The sequence below is a fragment of the Amphiprion ocellaris genome, chromosome 6 (assembly GCF_022539595.1).
Source record: "Amphiprion ocellaris isolate individual 3 ecotype Okinawa chromosome 6, ASM2253959v1, whole genome shotgun sequence".
Lineage (NCBI taxonomy): Eukaryota > Metazoa > Chordata > Actinopteri > Pomacentridae > Amphiprion > Amphiprion ocellaris.
The window spans coordinates 9,562,663-9,584,251 of record NC_072771.1 but is presented as its reverse complement, the minus strand read 5'-3'; the positions used below and the strand labels follow the sequence as shown (position 1 = coordinate 9,584,251).

At 39.5% G+C, this 21,589-nt stretch overlaps 1 protein-coding gene across 2 annotated transcripts in view; it reads left to right on the top strand.

Annotated features, from left to right (window-relative positions):
- Positions 1–16,032, top strand: part of fam189a2 (family with sequence similarity 189 member A2) — a 31,217-nt gene extending 15,185 nt beyond the window's left edge. For both annotated transcript variants that reach the window (XM_023285229.3, XM_023285228.3), the window contains 8 exons: positions 3,440–3,559; positions 6,499–6,606; positions 7,169–7,302; positions 7,486–7,621; positions 9,951–10,005; positions 11,319–11,540; positions 13,641–13,981; positions 15,417–16,032. In XM_023285229.3, coding sequence (XP_023140997.2) covers positions 3,440–3,559; positions 6,499–6,606; positions 7,169–7,302; positions 7,486–7,621; positions 9,951–10,005; positions 11,319–11,540; positions 13,641–13,981; positions 15,417–15,716 — 1,416 coding nt within the window. In that variant the 3' untranslated portion in view covers positions 15,717–16,032. The remainder of the gene's footprint in view (positions 1–3,439; positions 3,560–6,498; positions 6,607–7,168; positions 7,303–7,485; positions 7,622–9,950; positions 10,006–11,318; positions 11,541–13,640; positions 13,982–15,416) is intronic.
- The last annotated feature ends 5,557 nt before the right edge of the window (positions 16,033–21,589 follow it).

The following is a 21,589-nucleotide window of genomic DNA, read 5'->3' as shown; positions in this document are numbered from 1 at the left end:
GACAAGATGAAAATAGAAGGCACCAAGAACTGAACGGTGACTGGTAGATAACTAAAGATGAACACCAGGGCATAACTAGTCAACTACAGCAGGTATGGTTAAAAAAGATGGACTTCAATCTGAACCATGTACAGCCCTAAAGGTGAAAGGGTATGTGCTTCTAACACAAAGTTAAATGTAAAATGGACATGAAGAAAACGCCAACTATGGATACTGACTGTTATACAACGTGAAACAGCTTGATCCCCAGAATTATTTCCTTTAGGTTTATACACTCCCCTCCACAAGTATTGGAACAGTGAGGCCATTTCCTGGAAACACGTGGGTTTGACATTTAATGATGAATATGAGACAAGAGATCAACATTTCAGCTTTTATTTCCATGTATTAACACCTGGATCTGATACACAACTTAGAAAATTATTTGTGCCAGAACACCAAATTCTGAGGTAAGCAAAAGTGTTGGAACAGGTAGACATTCTAATTTTGTGATGCTTTTCCAGACTTTCACTGCAGCCTCTTTCAGTTGTTGTTTGTTTTGGGGGGTTACTGCCTTCAGTCTCCTCGTTAGCAGGTGAAATGCTGCTCTATTTGGTTGAAGTCTGGAGATTGACTTGGCCAGTCTGAAACTTTCCACTTCTTGCCCCTGATAAACTCCTTTGTTGTCTTGGCAGTGTGTTTTGGGTCATTGTCTTGCTGCATGATGAATGATCTCCCAATCACTTTGGTTGCATCTTTCTTTAAATTGGCAGACAAAATGTTTCTGTAGACTTCTGAGTTCATTTTGTTGCTACCATCGTGCGTTACATCATCAGTGAAGATTAATGATCCCGTCCCAGAAAAAGCCATGCAAGCCCAAGCCATGACATTATCTCCACTGTTTCACAGATGAACTTGTATGTTTGGGATCATGAGCAGATCCTTTCTTTCTACAAACTTGTCTTTCCATCACTTTGCTTCTTCTGTGTTTCAGGAGTTCATAAAACTTTGTCCCAGAATTTTTGAAGCTCATCTCTGTACTTTTTGGCAAAATCCAGACTGGCCTTCCTGTTCTTCTTGCTAATGAGTGGTTTGATCTTCTGTTGTAGTCTCTGTACTTTAGTTCATGAAGTCTTCTGTGAACAGTGGATTGTGATACCTTCACTCCTGCCCTCTGGAGGTTGTTGGAGGTTGTCACTAACAGTTGTTTTAGGGTCTTTCTTTACAGCTCTCACAATGTTTCTGTTGTCAACTGCTGCTGTGTTCCTTGGTCTACCCGTTCCATGTTTGTTACTTTGTACACCAGTGGTTTCTTTCTTCTTCAGGACATTCCAGATGGTTATACTGGCTAAGGCCAATGTTTGTGAAATGGTTCTGATTGATTTTCCATCTTCTTTGAGCTTCACAGTTGCTTGTTTTTCACCCATAGACAGCTCTCTGGTTTTCATGTTGGCTACACCTCTAACTGTAGATGCAGTCAAAGGCCAAATCTGAAACTGAATGCAGACATTGAGCACTATTTATCGTTTGAACAATCAGTGTAATAGGATACACCAGGGCAACAAAAGACACCTGTCAGTCACATGTTCCAATACTTTTGCTTACATGAAAAATGGGTGGGTTCAAACAAATAACGCTACAAATAAATAAACCATGCCATCCTGGTCCACTTTCTGGTCACCTCCCGCCTGGATTATTGCAACTTCCTTCTGTCTGGTCTCCCCTCAAGACCCTGCATAAATTCCAACTAGTTCAGAATGCAGCAGACCAGATCATCATCAGGACTCCTTCTCTTCACCACATCACCCCTGTTCTCCAACAACTTCACTGGCTCCCAATCACACACCACATCATCTACAAAACCATGCTCTGCTCCTAACCTTCAAGGCCCTCCATAACCTCACCTCCCCCGTACCTCACTGAACTCCTCCACATAAACACACCCAGCCAGACCCTCAGATCATCTTCCTCCCTCAGCTTTACCATCCGTCCTGCCCCCATGACCACCATAGTCTCCAGAGCCTTCAGCCGCTCTGCCCCCCCGCCTCTGGAACTCCCTCCCACTTGATATCCGAAACAGTGACACGTTGGACATTTTCAAATCCCATCTCAAAACCCACCTGTTACAACAAGCATACTCACTTTGAGTTCCATGCCTCTTTTGTTATGTTTATTTAAAATTGCAAAACTTTTATCTTTTAAACTTTTTACATCTTTACGTTTTATATTGTTAATCTGAATGAGTTTTAACTCTGTTTACTTTGTTCGGTGTCCTTGGGTGTTTTCAAAGATGCTTATAAATGAAATTTAAAAACAGTATTTACTTAAAATTAAAGTAGAAACAGGGAGACTTCTCCCTGGGGAAAACAAATCTAAGAATAACCGAATGGGAAAAAAATCTTTGATTTAGAGTGAAGAATAAAGCTTTTACGGTTGGTGGAATGTCGGAATACAAAGGAACATGGACATTTTTTGACCAAATTAGCACCATTATATAACTGGTTGGGGTTTATATATACACACATATACAGACACACACCCACACACACAAACACACACACACACACACACACATATATATATATACACACACACACGTGGACAAAATTGTTGGTACCCCTCAGTTAATGAAAGAAAAACCCACAATGGTCACAGAAATAATTTGAATCTGACAAAAGTAATAATGAATAAAAATTATATGAAAATTAACCAATGGCAATCAGACAGTGCTTTTGAACCGTAATTAAACAGAATTATTTTAAAAAATAAATATAAATAAATAAATATATATATATATATATATATATATATATATATATATATATATATATATATATATATATATATATATATATATATATATATATATAGACTGGTGACCTGTCCAGGGTGTCTCTTGCCTTCACCCCAAGTCAGCTGTGATAGACTCCAGCCCCCCGCAACCCTAGTGAGGATTAAGCAGTGTGTAGATAATGGATGGATGTTTTTAGACTGTAGGAGGAACTCGGAGAACCTGGAGAAAACCCAGGCATGCACAATGAGAACAAGCAAACTCCACGCAGAAAGATTTCAGGCCCAGACTGGGACGCGAACCAGGGGATCTTCTAGCTGCAAGGCAATGGTGCTGACCACCAAGCCACTGGGCAGCTAGGATATTAATGAGTGGTTTAATATACATGTTCCAATCTTTATAACAATTACATTTAAAGGAATTTATTTACATTCTACAATATTTAATATACACATACAGTAATGAAAGTGAAAAACCAATTTAAGCCTTGGTAAGCCCCACAGTTTTTTACTTGTAGATTAGTTTGTGTTGCTGCTTAGTATACTCTGTCAATGTTTTTTTATTTATGAGCCGTCCCTGGTGAGGATTTTGTCAGATTCAACCCTTTCTCTGTCTCTCTCTCTCCCTACACACACACACACACACACACACACACACACCTTGCTTTAGAGCGAGGCTGGAGATGTGTGTTACTGCTGCTCTCTCTCCCCCACCTCCAAATGTCCTGAAGACAAGCTGCTGGAGCTCTATCCTGCTCACTCCTGTAACACCATGAGGATTCTGCTGAAGGTACATCTCAAGATTGCACAGTAGACATGATTATTCAGTGTGCAGTAAATACATCCTGAGTAGAAGTGCACATGGAATGTAGTTACACACACCAGGTAGGGATTTCCAATCACCAGCTATTACACAAAAGCAAAACATGCACTCAGTCTTAATACAGACTAGTTCAATGTCCTGTTACAGATCTGTTTGTTGAAGCTAAAAGCGTAGCACAGGGCAGTGGTGGCGCAACGGTTAAGTCTCTGGACTACTGATCAGAAGGTCAGAGGTTCAAGCCCCTGTTCAGGCCACTGTTGGGCCCTTGAGCCATGCCCTTAACCCTTCCTGCTCCAGGGGGCGCTGTACCATGACTGACCTGTTGCTCTGACTCCCCCAATTGGGGAGAGATGCGAAAATCAGAATTTCCCTTCGTGGGATTAATAAGGGATAATAAAAATAAAAAATGTAGTTGACATCTTTTTCTTAAAATGCTTATGGCTTTATAAGAAAGTAATAACAAATATGTGTTTGTTTCATCTGTAATTTTGACCTATTTTAGAAGCACTCCTCTCTATAGCAGTGATGGTCTTCATCTAAACGTGCTCGGTAGTCGTGCGCTTGCTGCTAACCTGCAGCACGCCATCCAGCCCTCCTCACACACCTGACTATTTACATCCCACACCTGTTCACCTCAGCACTCTTCCTCTTCCCCACCTCATAGACTATCATTCACTCCTAACACCCACACCAGCTCCTCCTCGCAGCATGTCCAACCAATTCCATATGACTTCATGGACTCCTGCTCTCTGTCAGCTGCATCCAGCGCTCTGAGTGGTGAAATAAATGCTGCACATCTCCACCAGATCCATTGTGCAGAAAAGTCACAATTTAAACACCTCCCCTGTCAGCAGTGCTCTATTCAATACAAGGACGATGAAGACTTCTATGTTAAACTCTTATGGCTAAGAGTAGGAGATCTAAGTGTTTTCACAATTATTCATTCAATCATTTGTGGGTACATCTATATTAAATGGCCACATTCTATGTTGCCGTGATTTCTGATCATCAATAACTAATAAAAAAAAAAAAAAAAAAAATGCTGCATTTCTACAAAAAAGGCTGCATTTCTGACAATGCCATATGGGGGAATGAACAACCTTGGCAGAGTACTGCGCTCTTTGAGTGCTTTTCTTGTTTCTGATATGCTTTACTTTCCTGTTTTGAATACACTTCCTAAAGTATGTGCATGTTTCTAATGCTGTTTTATGTTTGAGGTCACACATTTAAAAAATTTACAGTTTTGCATAATTGAAAACAAAAGCTCTCGATTATGCACCAGGGAAATTATTTTAGCTGCATGTTCATAAAAGAGAGATGACCCACGCAAACATGACCCACCAAATGTAGCTCTGTTATCATATATATTTTTGAATATATTCATTTTAAACATACTTTTTAGCATCTGACTGAAACTGATTTTTATCTTTAATAAAAAATAAATAAATTCTCTTTACCATGCAAACTGATAACTTGGCTTAACTTACAGAGTATCAGAACAGTGAAAACTGTCACAGCAAAATATTGTAAAACAACTTGTCGTCTGTTAAATGTTATATGCTGTTGAGTGATTTTAGTATTTCTTTTACTAAAACATCCAATTTTCTATTATGTGAGCAGATCAAAAGAACTTTGCAAAATCTTAGTGGCAGAGTTACATTTTACAGGGCGACATTGTTGTATATATCTATGATTACGAATTCTGAGGCAGTTGATAATGACAACACATGCATAAAAGGAAAGAAAGAAAACAAAAATGTCGGTTTTAATTTCTGTATCTTGGACATCAACACATATACAATATATACCGTGCATCGTGGATACAACGGTGACTGCACAAAGCATGAAACACAAGTCCTGACCTAGTGGGATTCTGCAAAACTTGAGATGTGCATACATCAGTGCGGTCTGAAGCTCCGTTATTCATCAACAAATTTTAGCCCTCAATACTATGATATACTTTTAAATTACCTGTTACTCCGCCAAGGAAGGCAGTGGAGTTACGTGATGGTCGGCGTACGTTTGTCTGACTGTGCACAACATTACTCAAAAATGGAATAACGGATTTGGGTGAAATTTTCAGGAAAGGTCAGAAATGAGACAGGGACCAGCTCAGATTTTGGCAGTGATGCGGCTTATAGTCTGGATCCACGGATTTCTTCGAGGTTTCTGTATCATTGTGAGATAGCAGCACAGCGTCACCGTAGCTATGACAACAAGTGAACACTACGTCAGCTGCCTGCTGACGATCACACGATTGCGGTCCCACTACAAATCGAGCGCTGCAGACTTGTCGGACCTTATCCGTCGCAAATCATAAAAGGGACAATTGATTAAAATGTGGGAGTGTCTCAGAGTCCCATCAGTTCCCGCTGCCCGCTACATATTTAAGTCACGCAATTTGATATCCGTACATAACATACACATGCATAGCACACGCCTGTGCTCAGCGCAAGGTTCGGGAATGAACAGCCTTGGCGGAGTACTGCGCTGTCCGAGTGCTTTTCTTATTTATTTTGTAGCATTAAAAGTTAAAAATGAAATGAAAAATAAAATGAAGAGAGACACCTATAACAAAAAACACATGCTAAGCCTGGCCACCTGAACCTTTTGTGGGGCAAATTTGGAGCGGAGTGGAGGCATGTAGATAAGAGGGATGGTGGATGCACACAACACACAAGCTGTTCTTCATTTATAGCACTAATTTCACTCTTTCAACACTCTCATCTGTCTATTTCTACATGCCTATTTCAGTGGGTACTAAAATATGAAGGAACAGAGCAAAGCACATGTCATCTGTCAGTTGTCATCATTCTTTGCACCCCATAACTACTGAGCCTTTTGTCTGTTATGACATGGACAATATATCTGTTGTAGCAATTGTATTGTGTCTTTTTCTCCCCTAGAAAGTGTTGTTTGCACTGTGTGCTCTGAGCGCTCTGACCACAGCTGTTTGCCTCATGGCAGCTGCCCTCAGATACCTGCAGATCTTCACTGCAAGAACACCCTACATGGTATGATCGCCATCGTTTTGTTTTTATCTGATACAGACCTGATATAGACATGTATTCTTCGTTTAGGGCCATGTGATTTTAATGTGTGTGCATTTATTGTTTGTATAGTGACAGTACTGAAAATTGGGGTTAGCACTGAAGTTTTACATAATTGAACTGAGAAAACTATAGCTTGCTCCACTGGAGCAATGTAAGTGTGAGTACAGGTGCGAGGCTTCAGACAAGTGATAATATGAAATCATTGTACCTGGACAGACACATTTCTGTTGGTACAGTTAAGTGTTAAGGGAGTTTCTGTCTGCACAGTAGTTTAAGTCATTAAACCTCAAGCAGTTTTTTTTTTTTTTGTTGTTTTTTTTTTTTTTGCTTTTGTCACATTTTTTTTCCACTGTGGGCTCATTTTTCACTGCAGTATTAAATTATTTTTCTTAGATTTGTGCAATTTTGGAACTTAGTACCACAACCAGATCATTTAAGGAACATTGGGAAGCTGAAAATCCTACAAGTCTTCATGTTTTCACAATTTCTGGCTCTGGTAAATGATATCCCCACTGTGTGACAGGATGAACCCAGGGCCACCGTGGAAAATGTGGAAGAGCCTCCTCAGTCCCCTGATCCGGATGAATTTGTGGCCCCAGCCCCTCCTCCGTCTTACTTCTCTACTTTCTGTTCTTACACACCACACCTGTCTCGCCGGTACCTACCAACACACACACTGTCAGTGATATAATGTTAGTTGTGATTTGTGTTCATCTACATTTTCACCTGACTTTTACTCTTACACATTTATTTCAGTCTTGTTTTTAGTTTTGATGTGTGTGATTTTGTTGGTAAAACACAATGAATCAGTGATCAGTATGACTTTGTTCTGTGTTGCAGGATGCTAGGGAATAGCGTGATACCTCTCCTTCATATCTATGGGGCTCGGATCAAAGGTGTGGAGGTCTTCTGTCCATTAGACCCCCCACCTCCTTATGCAGCAGTTGTGGGAAGCTCAGCCAATGCAGCCACACAGGTGAAATCCAAATTAGCACCCGTTGCTATAAACTGGTCCTCACTGGATTTTTCAAGCAGGTTCATAACAAACTGATTTACATTCTTATGAATGTATAAAGTAGTTTTTTTTTTTTTTTTTTTTTTAGATTAACCTTTACAATCTTCATGAAGAACCCCCTTTGTTAAAGAACTGTGATCCAGATCCATACAGAGTGGAGTATGTCAGCTTAGTGTTGGCAGCACTGTTTTAGAGGTTTTATATTTTTAGTGCTTAAATCTGCAGAAGCCAGAAACCTGAATAATACAAAAAACAAACCAATGAATAAATAAATTAGGGCTGGGCATCAATTAACGCCGACAGTTATTTTATTGCATGTTAACGCAGGTTTTTTTTTATTGTTATTATTATGAAGTGTGCTGCTCACTGGCTCTGAATGCACAGACAGACAAACCATGGGTCACAGGAGGCTGAATGTTGATCAGGACTTGGGATGGGCATCATCACATCTCACCCAAACTAACAATGGAGGGAGGCTTTGGCAGACTGGTTGGATGCAGCGTGTGGGAGAAATAGAGATAAACTAAAACAAGACAAGCTAATAAATGCCACAGCAAAGTAGTTAGCTATAGACTGCATTCCGTTTAGTATCGTGTAAGATGTTGGTCTGAGGAACATTCTTAGGATCACAATAAATGACAGCACGTATGAGCCTCAACCTGCATCTCTGGAAGTTTTTTTTTTGTGTGTGTGTATAAACCGGAACTATAGTTCTCAAAGCAGCAGTCATGGGTTCGAGTTGGACCCACGGCCATTTGCTCTTCTCCCCACGTTTCCTGTCACTCTCCACTGGCCTATATATTAAAGCCTAAAAAGGCCAAAAAAAGAGGTACAAACATGGACTTCACAGACTAAAAAGTCTTCTACACAGTCAGTCTCAGCTCTGTACTTTTTAGTGTTCAACCACTTCACCTCACTCTAACATCTGCTACTGAACATAGACTGTTTCTGCTGCTCCCTGATAAAAGAAAAATGTTTCTGCTGGTACCTGTTCAGAAATAATAAGAATACAGATTTAGAAATGTTAACTTGCTGTTGCTGGGAGGGTTCCTGTTATAATGTTATGATCACGGCTCTGGACTCTGAGGGTAACTTGTTTTTCTGTAACAAACCAGATAAAATGTTAATGCCCTTGCATTGGCAAATAGCTTTGGTTTGATTTGATTACATTAATGTTGAAGTTGAGATTTACAAGAAATATGTTAATTGCTACTGTGTAAAGGGAATACTGCTGTTAAAAAGCACTTTATTTGTTTAAAGTGTTTGCAAACCAAATGTGATTGCATTTTTGTTCATATAGTGGGACTTGGTTGAACTAAAATAAAAGTGCATAGACACTACTTTTAAATTCATTATTGAATTCATTAATGTAAACACATTTTAACCCCCTGAACTCACTTTCTTCCGCACTGTGGTTCATTTTTCAATCTATAGTCTTGCAGCTCTGTGGAATCAGAACAACATGAAGAAGAGAGAACTCAGAAATGTCTTCTGGCAGTAGAACTCAGAATGATGGAAACCAGAGAAAAGAAAGATTCAACTGTGACTTTCTTTTATTATTTGTTTTACAAAAAGTGAAAGAAATTGGAATTAACACGATGTTAAACTCTGAACTAATGCTGTCTCCTCATACTTCTGTGGAGGTTCTCAGTCATCCAGGTCCTGGTAGTCGTAGGAGCTTCAGGAGAAACCAGCAGGAGCTTCTGGATGACGTTTCAAGAAACGTCATCCAGAACCTCAAGTTGGTTTCTCCTGAAGCTCCTACCATCTCCTCATCCTGTAGATATTTTTCTATCTCCATGTTTCCTCTCCAGACCTTTCCTCTCTACTCTGCTCATCAGATGTAGAAAGATGTTTCACCATGCTGAATGTATCTTCAACAACGTGCTCCTCTGTTCACTGTTTCTGTGCCATGTTACATATTTAGACCAATGTGGCACGGTGGATCAGTGGCTAGCCCTGTTGCCTCACAGCTAGGAGGTCCTGCGTTCAAATCCTGGTCTGGGAGTTTGCATGTTCTCCTCGTACCTGCGTGGATTTTCCAGCTTTACACTGGCTTCCTCATGCTTAGGTTGATTACATGTTTAAATTGGTGAATAAATGTGGTGATATTAAATTGTCAAAACTGTGTACATTCAGCTGCCCTATTAATTAAAACATTCAAGTGAATTTGATATTTATTCATGTTAATGAATAGTGTGTTTAAAGGGAAAATAAATGTTTCACTATGCACCAGTAACTTTCAAAATGTTTCTAGTAGTTTATGTAACTGTTTCTCTATTTATTTCAGGAGACAGAGCTGATTCTGAATCAAGCTGCCACGCCACCCGGAGCCTCTGTTCAAGGTACAATATGTCCACACACCAGGCATGAAGGGCATGGGTCTAGTAGGATGGCAGTCAGAGATGGGTATTGTTAAGCTGTTAATGGTAATACTACTCTTACAGACATGCTGGTCAATCTGGCACTTTATCTGTACTCTTGTCAGTGCTTTTTGATTGTTTTTTTTCTCTTCTTAAAAACAAAGCATAGCTAAGAATGCTTTATTATCTCTTACGTGCTATACAAATTAAGATTGTTGAGCAGCAGCTTTTAAGGATATGTTTTGAACCCATAACTGTTATATTCGATAATGTGATCATTGACACGTCATTGAAAATTATTTCTAATAAATACAACATTGTTTTACAGCAAAATAAAGTAATCTTTTAAGCAAATCACTTCATAGACACTAATGTTGTATTGATGGGAATGATCAGAGCACTGGTGACAGCATCACAGTTTTTCCACAGTTCACAAGATCAAATTTTCTTATTCCACACTTTGTGGTTTACTACGTAAATAAATGCATAATAAAAGCAAAACTTTTAAAACACTTGTGAAGACCATGTAGTCAATCATAATTGGGCTTGGTGGTTAGCGTCGTCACCTTGCAGCGAGAAGATCCCTGGTTCGCATCCCAGCTTGGGCCTGGGATCTTTCTGCATGTTCTCCCTGTGCATGTATGGGTTTCCTCCAGCTACTCCAGCTTCCTCCCACTGTCCAAAAACATCCATTATCTATACACCGTTTAGTCCTCATTAGGGTCATGAGGGGGCTGGAGTCTGTCCCGGCTTACTTAGGGTGAAGGCAGGGGACACCTGGACAGGTCACCAGTCTATCACAGGGCTACATATAGAGACTAACACATTCACACCTACGGACAATTTAGAATCATCAATTCAACTCAGTATGCTTTTGGACTGTGGAAGGATGCCAGAGAAAACCCACGTATGGACGAGAAGAACATGCAAACTCCATGCAGAAAGATCCCGGACACGAACCTGGGATCTTCTAGCTGCAAGGCAACAGTGCTAACCAGTGAGCCACTGCGCAGCCCATCCACAATCATGATGAAGATGGTCTTTAGAGGTGTCTGTAAACTTTTGTTCACAACTCCATGCATGATAGTTTAGCGTAGTTCTAGATATACTTGTTTAACTATTGGTTTGGACATGCTGAAGGAACTTTTAGAACATATGCTGCATATCTGTGGACAAAACTATTTTAATGTGACCATCTACATATCTTCTGTCAGTGTGCACACCAGATTCAAAATGAATGTCAGAGGCTGCCTTTGGTTCTGATGGTATCAATGTCCCTCTGTTTCTGTTTGTAGTCTTGGATTTGAGTCCCCAAATGGTGTCAGCATCACCGAATGTTGTTCCAAAGGCCAAGCCCCAGCTCCATCCTCCTCCGTCTCCTTCTTCTCTTCCTCCTCCTCTTCCCCCTCAACCTCCACCTCAGCAACAGCAGAATATGCCAGCACTGACATCCTGCAGGAAAGAAAGGATCTGTCGCTCCAACAGTGACCCGGTGTTGAGTGACCTCACTGCTAAAGGTTGGCTTTTGTGGATGACGGACTCTGCAGTCTTTGGGAATGGGTACTTTAGTATGAGATGACAGCCTTAGCATACATCAGTTAGCCATTAAGTCAATAGATTTTTACTGTTCCATTTGAGAACACTCTATTGTCAACAACTGACCAGCAATAACTCACTAAATGGAACAAGTTTCTTCGGCAAGTCAGTTTGTATGGACAAAGCAAAGCAGCATTACATGAGCACTCAGGACCACAAATAACACAAAAATTACAAGATTTATCAGAGTAAGAAATTGTAGAAATAGAGAGAATCATCAGCTTTTCAGCTGTCAGACAGTAGTTGCACTAATCTAGTGTTCCTTTAGGAGAGTTCTAAACAACCAACTCTAAGCATAAAATTGTGATATTTCTTCAAAATCACTTTATTGTACATCTTGTGTAAAAATTCGCCAAAAATAAAGTTTGCAAAGGATTCTGTCAAACAAAAAATTCTGCTCTCTTTGACACAACCATACATCCATTATTAATTCAGCTGTGGGCAACAGAAATGTGATGAAAACTCTGCTACTATTTGGTTGAAATAGGCTACACTGCAGGCTGTGTTCAAACAGAACAGAAAGAGAATTTAGGTCGGGGAACAAATTAATAATTTAAGTAGTAAAATATCTATAGTATGTAGAGCCCCCATTTTTTTACAGTATTAGTAACACATGTGGGCTTGTTGCACATCTAGATTTTTTTAAAGAATTTTTTGTAAAATGAATAATCAAACAAATTCAACCCTTTTTTAAAATATGATTTTTGGCAATTAAACCATGTCATACTTCACAGGAGTAATGTTTGAGTTCCCTCTCCTTCAAGCCATAGCTTTGCTGTTTCCATAGTGGTGCAGGATTTTATAAAACAGTGAAAAAGGAGTCCACAGTGAGGAAAAATGTGACAGGAGCAAAAAATGCTTACAGTATAAAGCAGCTGTGGACAACAGATATGTGTATTATTCAAATCCATACAGACAATGTTGGTGCTTTAACAACATCATGTATACTATTAGAACCATTATTTTTTTTCAAACCATTTTTTATTTTTATTTTTTCCCATTTCAAAGATCCACTTGAATTTAAATTGCAAAATTTTTTTAACGTTCTTTTTCAAATTTTACTCCGTATCTTGTTATGGGAAGTGACATCTTGCACCCATAGTTTGTACATGTGATATTTGAGTATTTTTAATAAGTTTTCAGAATTGTCTAAAAACATTTTCACTTTGTCATTTTGAAGTATTGTGTGTAGAATTATGAGAAGAAAAAAAACTATTTAATCCATTTTGGAATAAGGCTGTAATGTAACAAAATATGGAAAATTGAAGCGGTACGAGTACTTTCTGGATGTACTGTATCTCCCTACAGATAAACCATAACACTTCAAAACATTAGATTTTTCTTTTGCAAATTTGCTCCCATTTTTGTCTTTGTGGTCAAGGTAAGGCAGTCTTAACATAGTTGATCTACACTGGAGAGATTAGTTCTTCACCAAAGGACGTTTGCAAAAAAAAAAAGTTGGACTATCAGAGTACCCACGGTTCTCTGAGATATCTCACTGCACTGCCCTGTTAGTATCTCAGTAATCTATGCTAAAGTCTTTATTTGCAATCACAGCACTGAAAAAGCAATGTTGCCAAATGACTTCGGCTGACAAGTTTTCTGCCTCCATTGGGATTTTGTTCCACTCCTATTTGCAAAAATCTTCAGGTCTTTGAAGTTGAAGACTTCCTTAAGATCAATCTGGAATTCCGTTTCTCCACAGATTCTCAATTGGATTTCTGTTAAAGTAGTTTTCAGTTTCCATTTCTTAACCAATTTGGCTGTATGTCTCAGATCATTGTCTTGTTGGATATTCCAATTTTGTCCAAGGCCAAGTCATTCTACAGACTGTCTGATGTTACCATCTTTGTCACTTGTTTGTCATTTCCGTTCAGAAGAAATCTATTACTAAAAAAAAAACAAAAAAAAAACAGTTATTTTAAATACAAATTTTGCACAGGTATGAATAAATTTGGGCTCAGCTGTATATGAGTGAATGGAGAACCTAACCCATCTTCCCCCCTTATGTCTTGTTGTAGTGTGGATCAGCAGTGATGCTCCCCTTGCTCATCCTCCGCAGACCGCAGACTCTTCTACACAAACTTCCCAGCCCATGCTGGCTGCTCACACTCAGGTCACACTGCGAAAGGGCAAAAATAGCAGTAGGACAACACGCCAACCGCGACCCCGGCCCACCTCCATGGTTGACTACCAAAGCTATCAACACACACAGCATCTGGTCAGGAGAATCCTGGAGCAGCCAGCTGTCCAGGGCCTGGCTCCTGAGGTCCAGGAGCTGGTAGACAGCATACGTAATGTCCTGCAGTCAGATCAGGAGCACATGGAAGAGGCTGTCCGCTGTGCTAGTTACATTGAACAGGTAGGTGTTCATACATAAAAGTTTATCATTCTAAACAAGAAAAGCACACAGGGAGCGCAGTACTCCGCCAAGGCTGTTAACAATATGGCATCATCCGAAATGCAGCATTTTTTGTAGAATTGCAGCATTAGTTTATTAGTTATTGATGATCAGAATTCACGGCCACATAGAATGTGGCCATTTAATATAGATGTACCCACAAACAAAATTACCTTGCGCTGAACGTAGGCGTGTGTTATGCCTGTGTACGTTATGTACGGATACCGAATTGCGTGACCTAAATATGTCGTGGGCATCAGGAATTGATGAAACTCGGAAACACCCCCACAATTTAATCATTTGTCCCTTCTATAATGTCAGACGGATAAGTCCTGATTAGTCCCATTATGTCCGTAGTGGTCGATTTGTAGTAGGTTCGCAATCATGTGATCGTCAGCAGGCAGTTGATGTAGTGTTCACTTGGTGTCATAGTTACAGTGACGCCGTGCTACTATCTTGCAATGATACAGAAATCTTTCACAAATCCGGGGCTCCAGACTATAAGCTACATCACTGCCAAAATCTAATGAGGTGCGTAACTGAGGTAAATAACTCTGCACCGTTCCTTGGTGGAGTAACTACAGATGGAGCATTCTAACAAAAATAAAAATGCAAATGTTAGAATTGTACAGTTTTTCCAATTGCCAGTGGATAAAGTACATCATTTCCTGGCCATAGTAGTGTTATTACAAATTAAATGGATAGCGCTGATAGTTTTCAGTATTATTCTTTACAAGTAAAGTGAAAAGACAAAAACCCAACGGTGTGTCTTTCAAAATTATAATTTTTAAGATCTTAAGTACTAATAAACAGGCTCAGGGTTAGGGTTACCTTCTTTTTTGGACTACTTTGAGTGGCACATTAATCCACGTTTGGTGCTGTACTGAGTACTGCGGCAGCTGAACAGTTCCATGGGAACGCATGAACATGCCAGTCAGTGCAACAGTGTGGCTAATCAAGCAAAGAATTTTTAAAAAATAATAAATACAAAAGAATCTTTTGCTACTTGTTCTCTCTAAACACAATGGCCAAATATAGACAACATGCTGACTATTGGCTATGAAGTAGTATAAACAAATATTCAGAAACGTGAAGCACAAGCAAATAAAGAAAACATCTTCAACAATTTCAGAGCAGATAATGCGCTTCCTTGTTTGGTTGTGATTTCTGTATTGGCAGCGCATTTACTGTAATTGCTGTGCCAGTGTTGTCAGACTGATGAAAGATCCTGTTTTAAGAATGTACTTGTTTGTTGTATATTTAGATGTGTTCTCGTACATGTAGTGTATGTTACTTCAGAGATCATTAAATAGAAATTCATACATGATGTAACTGTTGTATGCAGCAATTTTATCTATGAGGCTGTCATGAACAATAGTTTTCCATTTACTTTCAGGTGTTCACTGACTCGAATACGGGTCCCACTCAGCCAAAACCTCCCCAGCAGCCAAGAGGCACTTCCCCCCAGACTTTCCCTCACCTCCCCGAGAAATGGTCTTGCCTGCTGCACCTTCAGAGCTGCGGTGATCTGAGCTCCTTCAGCTGTGCAGCAGTCAAGTCTCTGGAACAGCAAGGAAAAAGTAAAACAGCTGGACTGAGGGGAAGCGCTAGAGCAGATTCAAGGGGACGATCCCGCCTGGATCACTCCGAACGTGCTCACAGTCTGACAGGAATCTTTAGAGAGACAGTGCTTTGAGGGAAAATCATTGGTAATAAAATGTGTTGGGTGGCGACAGCTGAATGTTGCTGCTGTTTCATAGATAGGACACGGTTATAAGCCATGGACTGCAAATCCAACCACTGTGGAGGATCTGTGTACATGATGTGTGCACATGAGTTTGTATGAGTGCAGTTTTTCAAAAACATTTTTGCTCTACTAAGACTGGCTTAGTACCCAGCATCCAAAGTTTTGTATGACTTGTAAACATTTACTGATCGATTAACATTGTAATATGTTTGCATTTGTTCCAGTCAGTTCAATACAGCTATAAATGACAATGATAATTCTTCGACATGAATGTTTGTGTTGTTTAAGGGTTTGCATTTGCAGATACTGATCAAAACGTAGTGTCCTGTTTCAGGAAATCCTGAGGCCGGCAAAGCACACCTCTCCCCCCTTCATCTACCACCCGGTACAAAACAGTGCAGGCATCAAAGACAGCAGACATGACATTGATACATTATGAAAAAGAGGAAAAGGGGTAGAAGTGGGTTGCAAAGTGGTTTACAGAGGAAGCAGTAACGGTAGGCAGGCTAAAGCAGATTAAATATGCTCTGTACGAGAGTTGCCAATGAGATGCATAGAGAGGAATCAGCCAATTTATCAGGTCTGTGGACTCACATGAGATAAACTCCTTATCAGCTGATTTACTGGGATTGTAGCCTGAGCTTGTTTTTGTGGCCTGCTTGAACTAACGTTATGCTCAGTTTTATCAGTCTATAAGTTCTTCAACAAGTCTCTGTGAAGTCAATAATCTTAGAATAGTGAGAAAAGATTTGAAATAAAATTAAACAATTATAGTTTTATTCTAATTGGAAACATTTTTGCCTTTCCTTTATTTCCTGAATTATATGCTTGTCTGCAGACAGAAATGTTTTGGTGCAACCCTCCTTAACCTCCTCTGGCAACCCTCCTAGACTAACACTCTATCATGGGTTTTCTGAAGATGCTCTGCCTTTCTCCCACAGTCTAACGACACGCATGGTAGGTTGCTTTGTGATTTTAAATTAGCTATAGATGTCAATGTTTGTCTGTGTTTGACTTGATATGGACTTGCAACCTGCTCTGGATGTACAATCTAAAAAGAAAAATGGATATGAAAGCATTTTTGAACACAAAACAAATCTTTTTTTTAAGGCTCAAAATTAAGTTTAGTTAATTTTTCATTTGCAAGTTTCATTTTTCTTGATAAAGATAGTATGATATTAAACCTAACCCAAAACCTAATCCATCAACATTACAAGTGCATCTCAAATCATTAGACTCTGGTGGTAAATGGTTCAATATTTTTCACCAGATATTGATCAAAGGAATATGTATATATATGTATATATATGTTTGTGTGTGTGTGTGTGTGTGTTTGTATATGTATATGTATATATGTGTGTATGTGCGTGCGTACATGCATGCATGTATGCATACATACAGTGTTTCCTCTACATTCATTTAGGAGTGGCGGGCCGCCATTCCTAAATCGTAACCGCCACTCCTTCAAATTTCTTCCTGCAAGTACATCACCGCCGCATGTCTCCACCATCACAACAGAGTCCTGCACTGTGTCGGGTACTCGCGAGTACTGAGGTAAACTACAGATAACTATCTTGCTCAGTATCTACTCTTTGATACATTGGGTTAATACGAGGTTAAATACTCCTTGAAAGTGACGTCACGTCATGCACCCAGGCACCAGGTCAGAGAGTCAGAGGAGTGTCCTTTTGGAAAATAGGGCCGCAACTTATTGGAAGAAAAGTTATTAGCTTACGGTAACTTATAATAGATTTTACAAGTTAAATAGACATTCGCCAAATATTGATGTCCAGCTAACGTTATGGAACATATCGGTAGCTTCAGTTAATTTGACCCACTGCCAACTCAGTGTCGCTAACGTGAGTAAACTAATTGATAGCATTAAGCTAATATCTACACACCATGATGTAACTGCTGACTGCATTGTCAGATGAGCTTATTCAAATAGTATTATCTATTCTATTTTAAATTTTTACATTCAGCCGTTAAAAAGCTATTTTCAACTGGCCATTAAAGAAATAACTTGCAAAAGTAAAATCTGCAGTGAAATGTCATCTGTTTACGGCGCCACGCCTCCTGGAGAGCCTGATGCCGCTGCTGAAAAGAAAAAACAAAAAAAACCCGTATATATATATATATATATATATATATATATATATATATATATATATATATATATATATATATATATATATACACACACACTTTTTTCTTTCTTCTCCTTTCTTCTTTATAGGCCTGATCGTGACTGAGGGTGTGAACCAGTCACTTGGCTAAACTAGTCCCAATATGCATGGGATGTCTGTACACTGTGGAATCCACTGAAGATGTGCTTTCTTGCTGATTCACAACACAAACTTCATAACATTCTCACAGATCTGGAAGGTGTCTTCCTTTAAGGTTGAACATCTGATCTGGTGTCTGCAGTCTGTGACTAAAATGGATGTAACTTGCTGTTTCTGTCTTAAAGTTGATCTGGTTGATCTTACTTCAACATCACTCTGAGACAAGATGTTACTAATTTTGACTGGGTGAAAGAAGGTCACCCTAGAGACTGTTTATGTGTGAGTTAAAGTAAATATCCTGATCATAAATATCTCCAAGGTTCCTCATTGTAGTGCTGAAGGTCAAGTCAACGTATGTACCTTTGGGCATGTATCTGATGTTCCTGCCATTTCCAAACACCCCAAGCTCCTCACTATCCATCTCTGAAAACACTTGCAATGGCTAACACCACAACATCTACATCCACAATGTGCAGGGTCATTTTTTAAATTCTTTTCTTACAGTATCTCCTACATAGAGTAGCATCCTTGTACCTGCCTCTCCTTACATGCAATCTGATCTGGGGTTTTTTTTGGGTTTTTTTTGTTGGGTGAGATGATAGAACACTTGGTTTGTAAGTGGGAACTCCTTTTTAGGTAGTCAACATTTCCACAAGTTCCCCAGTCCGAAAATGCAAGAACTCTATTGTGTTTTTATCCACTATCAGGAAGCCTATTCAGCTCTCGCATTCCATTAATTCCTGTACCTGTTCCCTTTCCCCACTTCTTATTAGTCAGGAACTTTAGGCTATTAACATCATAGCAGTCCTATACAACAGCCACAAGGCATTAAAATGTTGAAGGAAAAATCCTTGAAGGTTTTAGTTAAGCCTTGTCATGTTGATGTTTGGAAGTCAATGTCTTGGACACCAGTTATAATGTTTATAGGCAACTTAACAGTTCAGACTTGTTTCCCATATTTAGTCTACTATTCAGTTCAATTCAATTTTATTTATATAACGCCAATTACAATTCAAATTGTCTCAAGACACTTCACAGAACCCATAGTTTCCTTCATACTATGAAGGCAGAGCGATGGAGGATCTGCCTGATTTTTGTGTTTGAAGAAGTTCTTCTTGGTTCCTGTCACTGATCTGACAGGCAGATTGTAGAAAGGAGTGCACTAATTTTTCAGTGCTTTTTCTGCAGGTTTTTATGATGGATTGTTTTTTAATTGGAGCTCTTTCGTGCCCCGTATCCTCTTATCAACAAAGAGTTTATGCTGCCCGTGGACCTTCCTCTCTACAACCCAAACAGCATCCACAACAGCTTGTTCTGCTAATTCCCAGCTTCAGGAGGTTGTTAGTATCCTGAATGTGTTTCCTTTTTCCACAGTGATGTCTGCTGATACAAATTAGTATTATTACAGGATCTGAGTAATACCTCCACCACTGCCAGAGAGTAAGTGGTAACTATAGTGCTTTGCAATGTAATAAAAGTATGGATAAATCCAATACATCAGAACTGTACTTATCTGCACTCCACCAGCGTCTCTTGTTTTCTGCATATTGATTTAGTCACGTTTTTCACACACACATTTGGATGTCTTAAAATATTGTCTTCAAGTGTCCTGTTACATTTAATGGCATTGAAAGTTAAGTAATACAGCATAAACATACAGCTGTAATTTCTAATAAAGCCCGAAGAGGGAGCCTTTTGCCAAACTGTGATGAGAGGTGTTCAAAGCGCAGGACAGATGAGGTCCTTTCATTACAAGAGCTTTAAAGCATGTGAGCTCAGCTGTGACAGAAAATTCATTTTAGTAATTTCCATCTAAAGCAGTGTCAATGTTTGATCAACATAAAAAACGTGAGAACAGAAAAGCACTGAACTACCTGGATCTCTCACCAGTAAAGCAAGACCATGGCATAAATGTCTTCTACCTGTCTGGTGAACACTGTTCTGAACAAGGAATAAAAGATAAACTCAAGACATTGCATTTTCCTTGAGAAACCTTGCTAAAATAACATTATGCTGTCAATCTGGCCCAAGGTTTATGCAGAGCTGTAGTATGTTCAGAGCTGCAGGCAGAAAGAGAGTATAAGACGAACTGAGGCACAGTGCTATGGAAACCAACATTTTCCACTAATATGTCCACCTGCTGAGAGAGCCCACTGTGGAATTCACAAGCTTATAGAACTGGAACATTTTGTGAAGCATGTGCGGAGGGAATTCCACAATACCTGTGTTTTAGTTTTTACTCCTTTTCTATTAATGCCCTGCTCTCCACCACACTATTTCTTTTGGAGGCATTTCCATATACTGTGTGTCTCCAACAAACGAGGTGCATATGTGTGCCACTGACAGGACTAGTTACAACACAAAAGTTGCCAAGCTAGCAGTTGTTACAAGTCTAATATCCCACAGGAGGTTGGTTAGTAGGCCAACACACAATATGTTCATCATAAACCATTTGGTCCAGCGTTGGGCTTTAGTTCTTGTTTTTGTTAGTAAAAGTCAACGAATGTACTCAGAAACACACATCAGCTTGCTTTCTCACTAGCAGTGCATCATGCTTTTTTGCTATATTTGTAAATAGAAGGTTTTGACCAGATTCTATTAAAACTTCTCAAACTTTCTCTTTGATAAAAAAAAAAATCTCCACATCTTTCTGTGCACATTCACCAACTTGTAGAGCTTCATCACAGGATTAAGAAGTACTCAACATTATTCACAGATGCAAATTACTGTTACCGTTATCACACTGGCCAGCCCAAAAAAAGTTACACACACTGATATTTTGTTGGACTGCCTTTAGCTTTGAGTATTCATACGGCATTCGTTCGCTGTGGCATCGTTTTGATAAGCTTCTGCAATGTCAAGCACTTATTTCTGTCCAGAGATGCATTCATTTTTCACCAAGATCTTATATTGATGATGTGAGAGTCAGACCGCTGCACAAAGTGTTCTCCAGCACATCCCAAAGATTCTCAATGGGGCTGAGGTCTGGACTCTGTGGAGGACAATCCATGTGTGAAAATGATGTCTCATGCTCCCTGAACCACTCATTCACAATGTGAGTCCCATGAATCCTGACATTGTCATCTCAGAATATGCTCATGTCATCAGGGAAGAACAACTCCACTGATGGAAAGACCTGGTCATTCAGTATATTCAGGTAGTCAGCTGACCTCATTCTTTGGGAACATAATGTTGCTGAACCTGACCAACCCCAGATTATAACCCTAAACCCCACAGTCTTGTAGGCACTAGACATGATGAATGCATCACTTTATCCACCTCTCTTCTTACCCTGATGCCCCCATCACTTTAGAACAGGGTAAATCTGGACTCATCAGACCTCATGATTGACCACATTGGTTCCTGGAAGATGATGGTTCACCACTATCCTTCCAGGTTTTAATAATGCGCGAGACAGTTCTCAACCTGATTTTAGTAGTTTCAGAAATCTCCTTAGTTGTTTTCTTTGCTTGATGCAGGCCAATAATTTGACCCTTCTGAGACAGATTGACATCCTTTCCATGAACACAGGATATG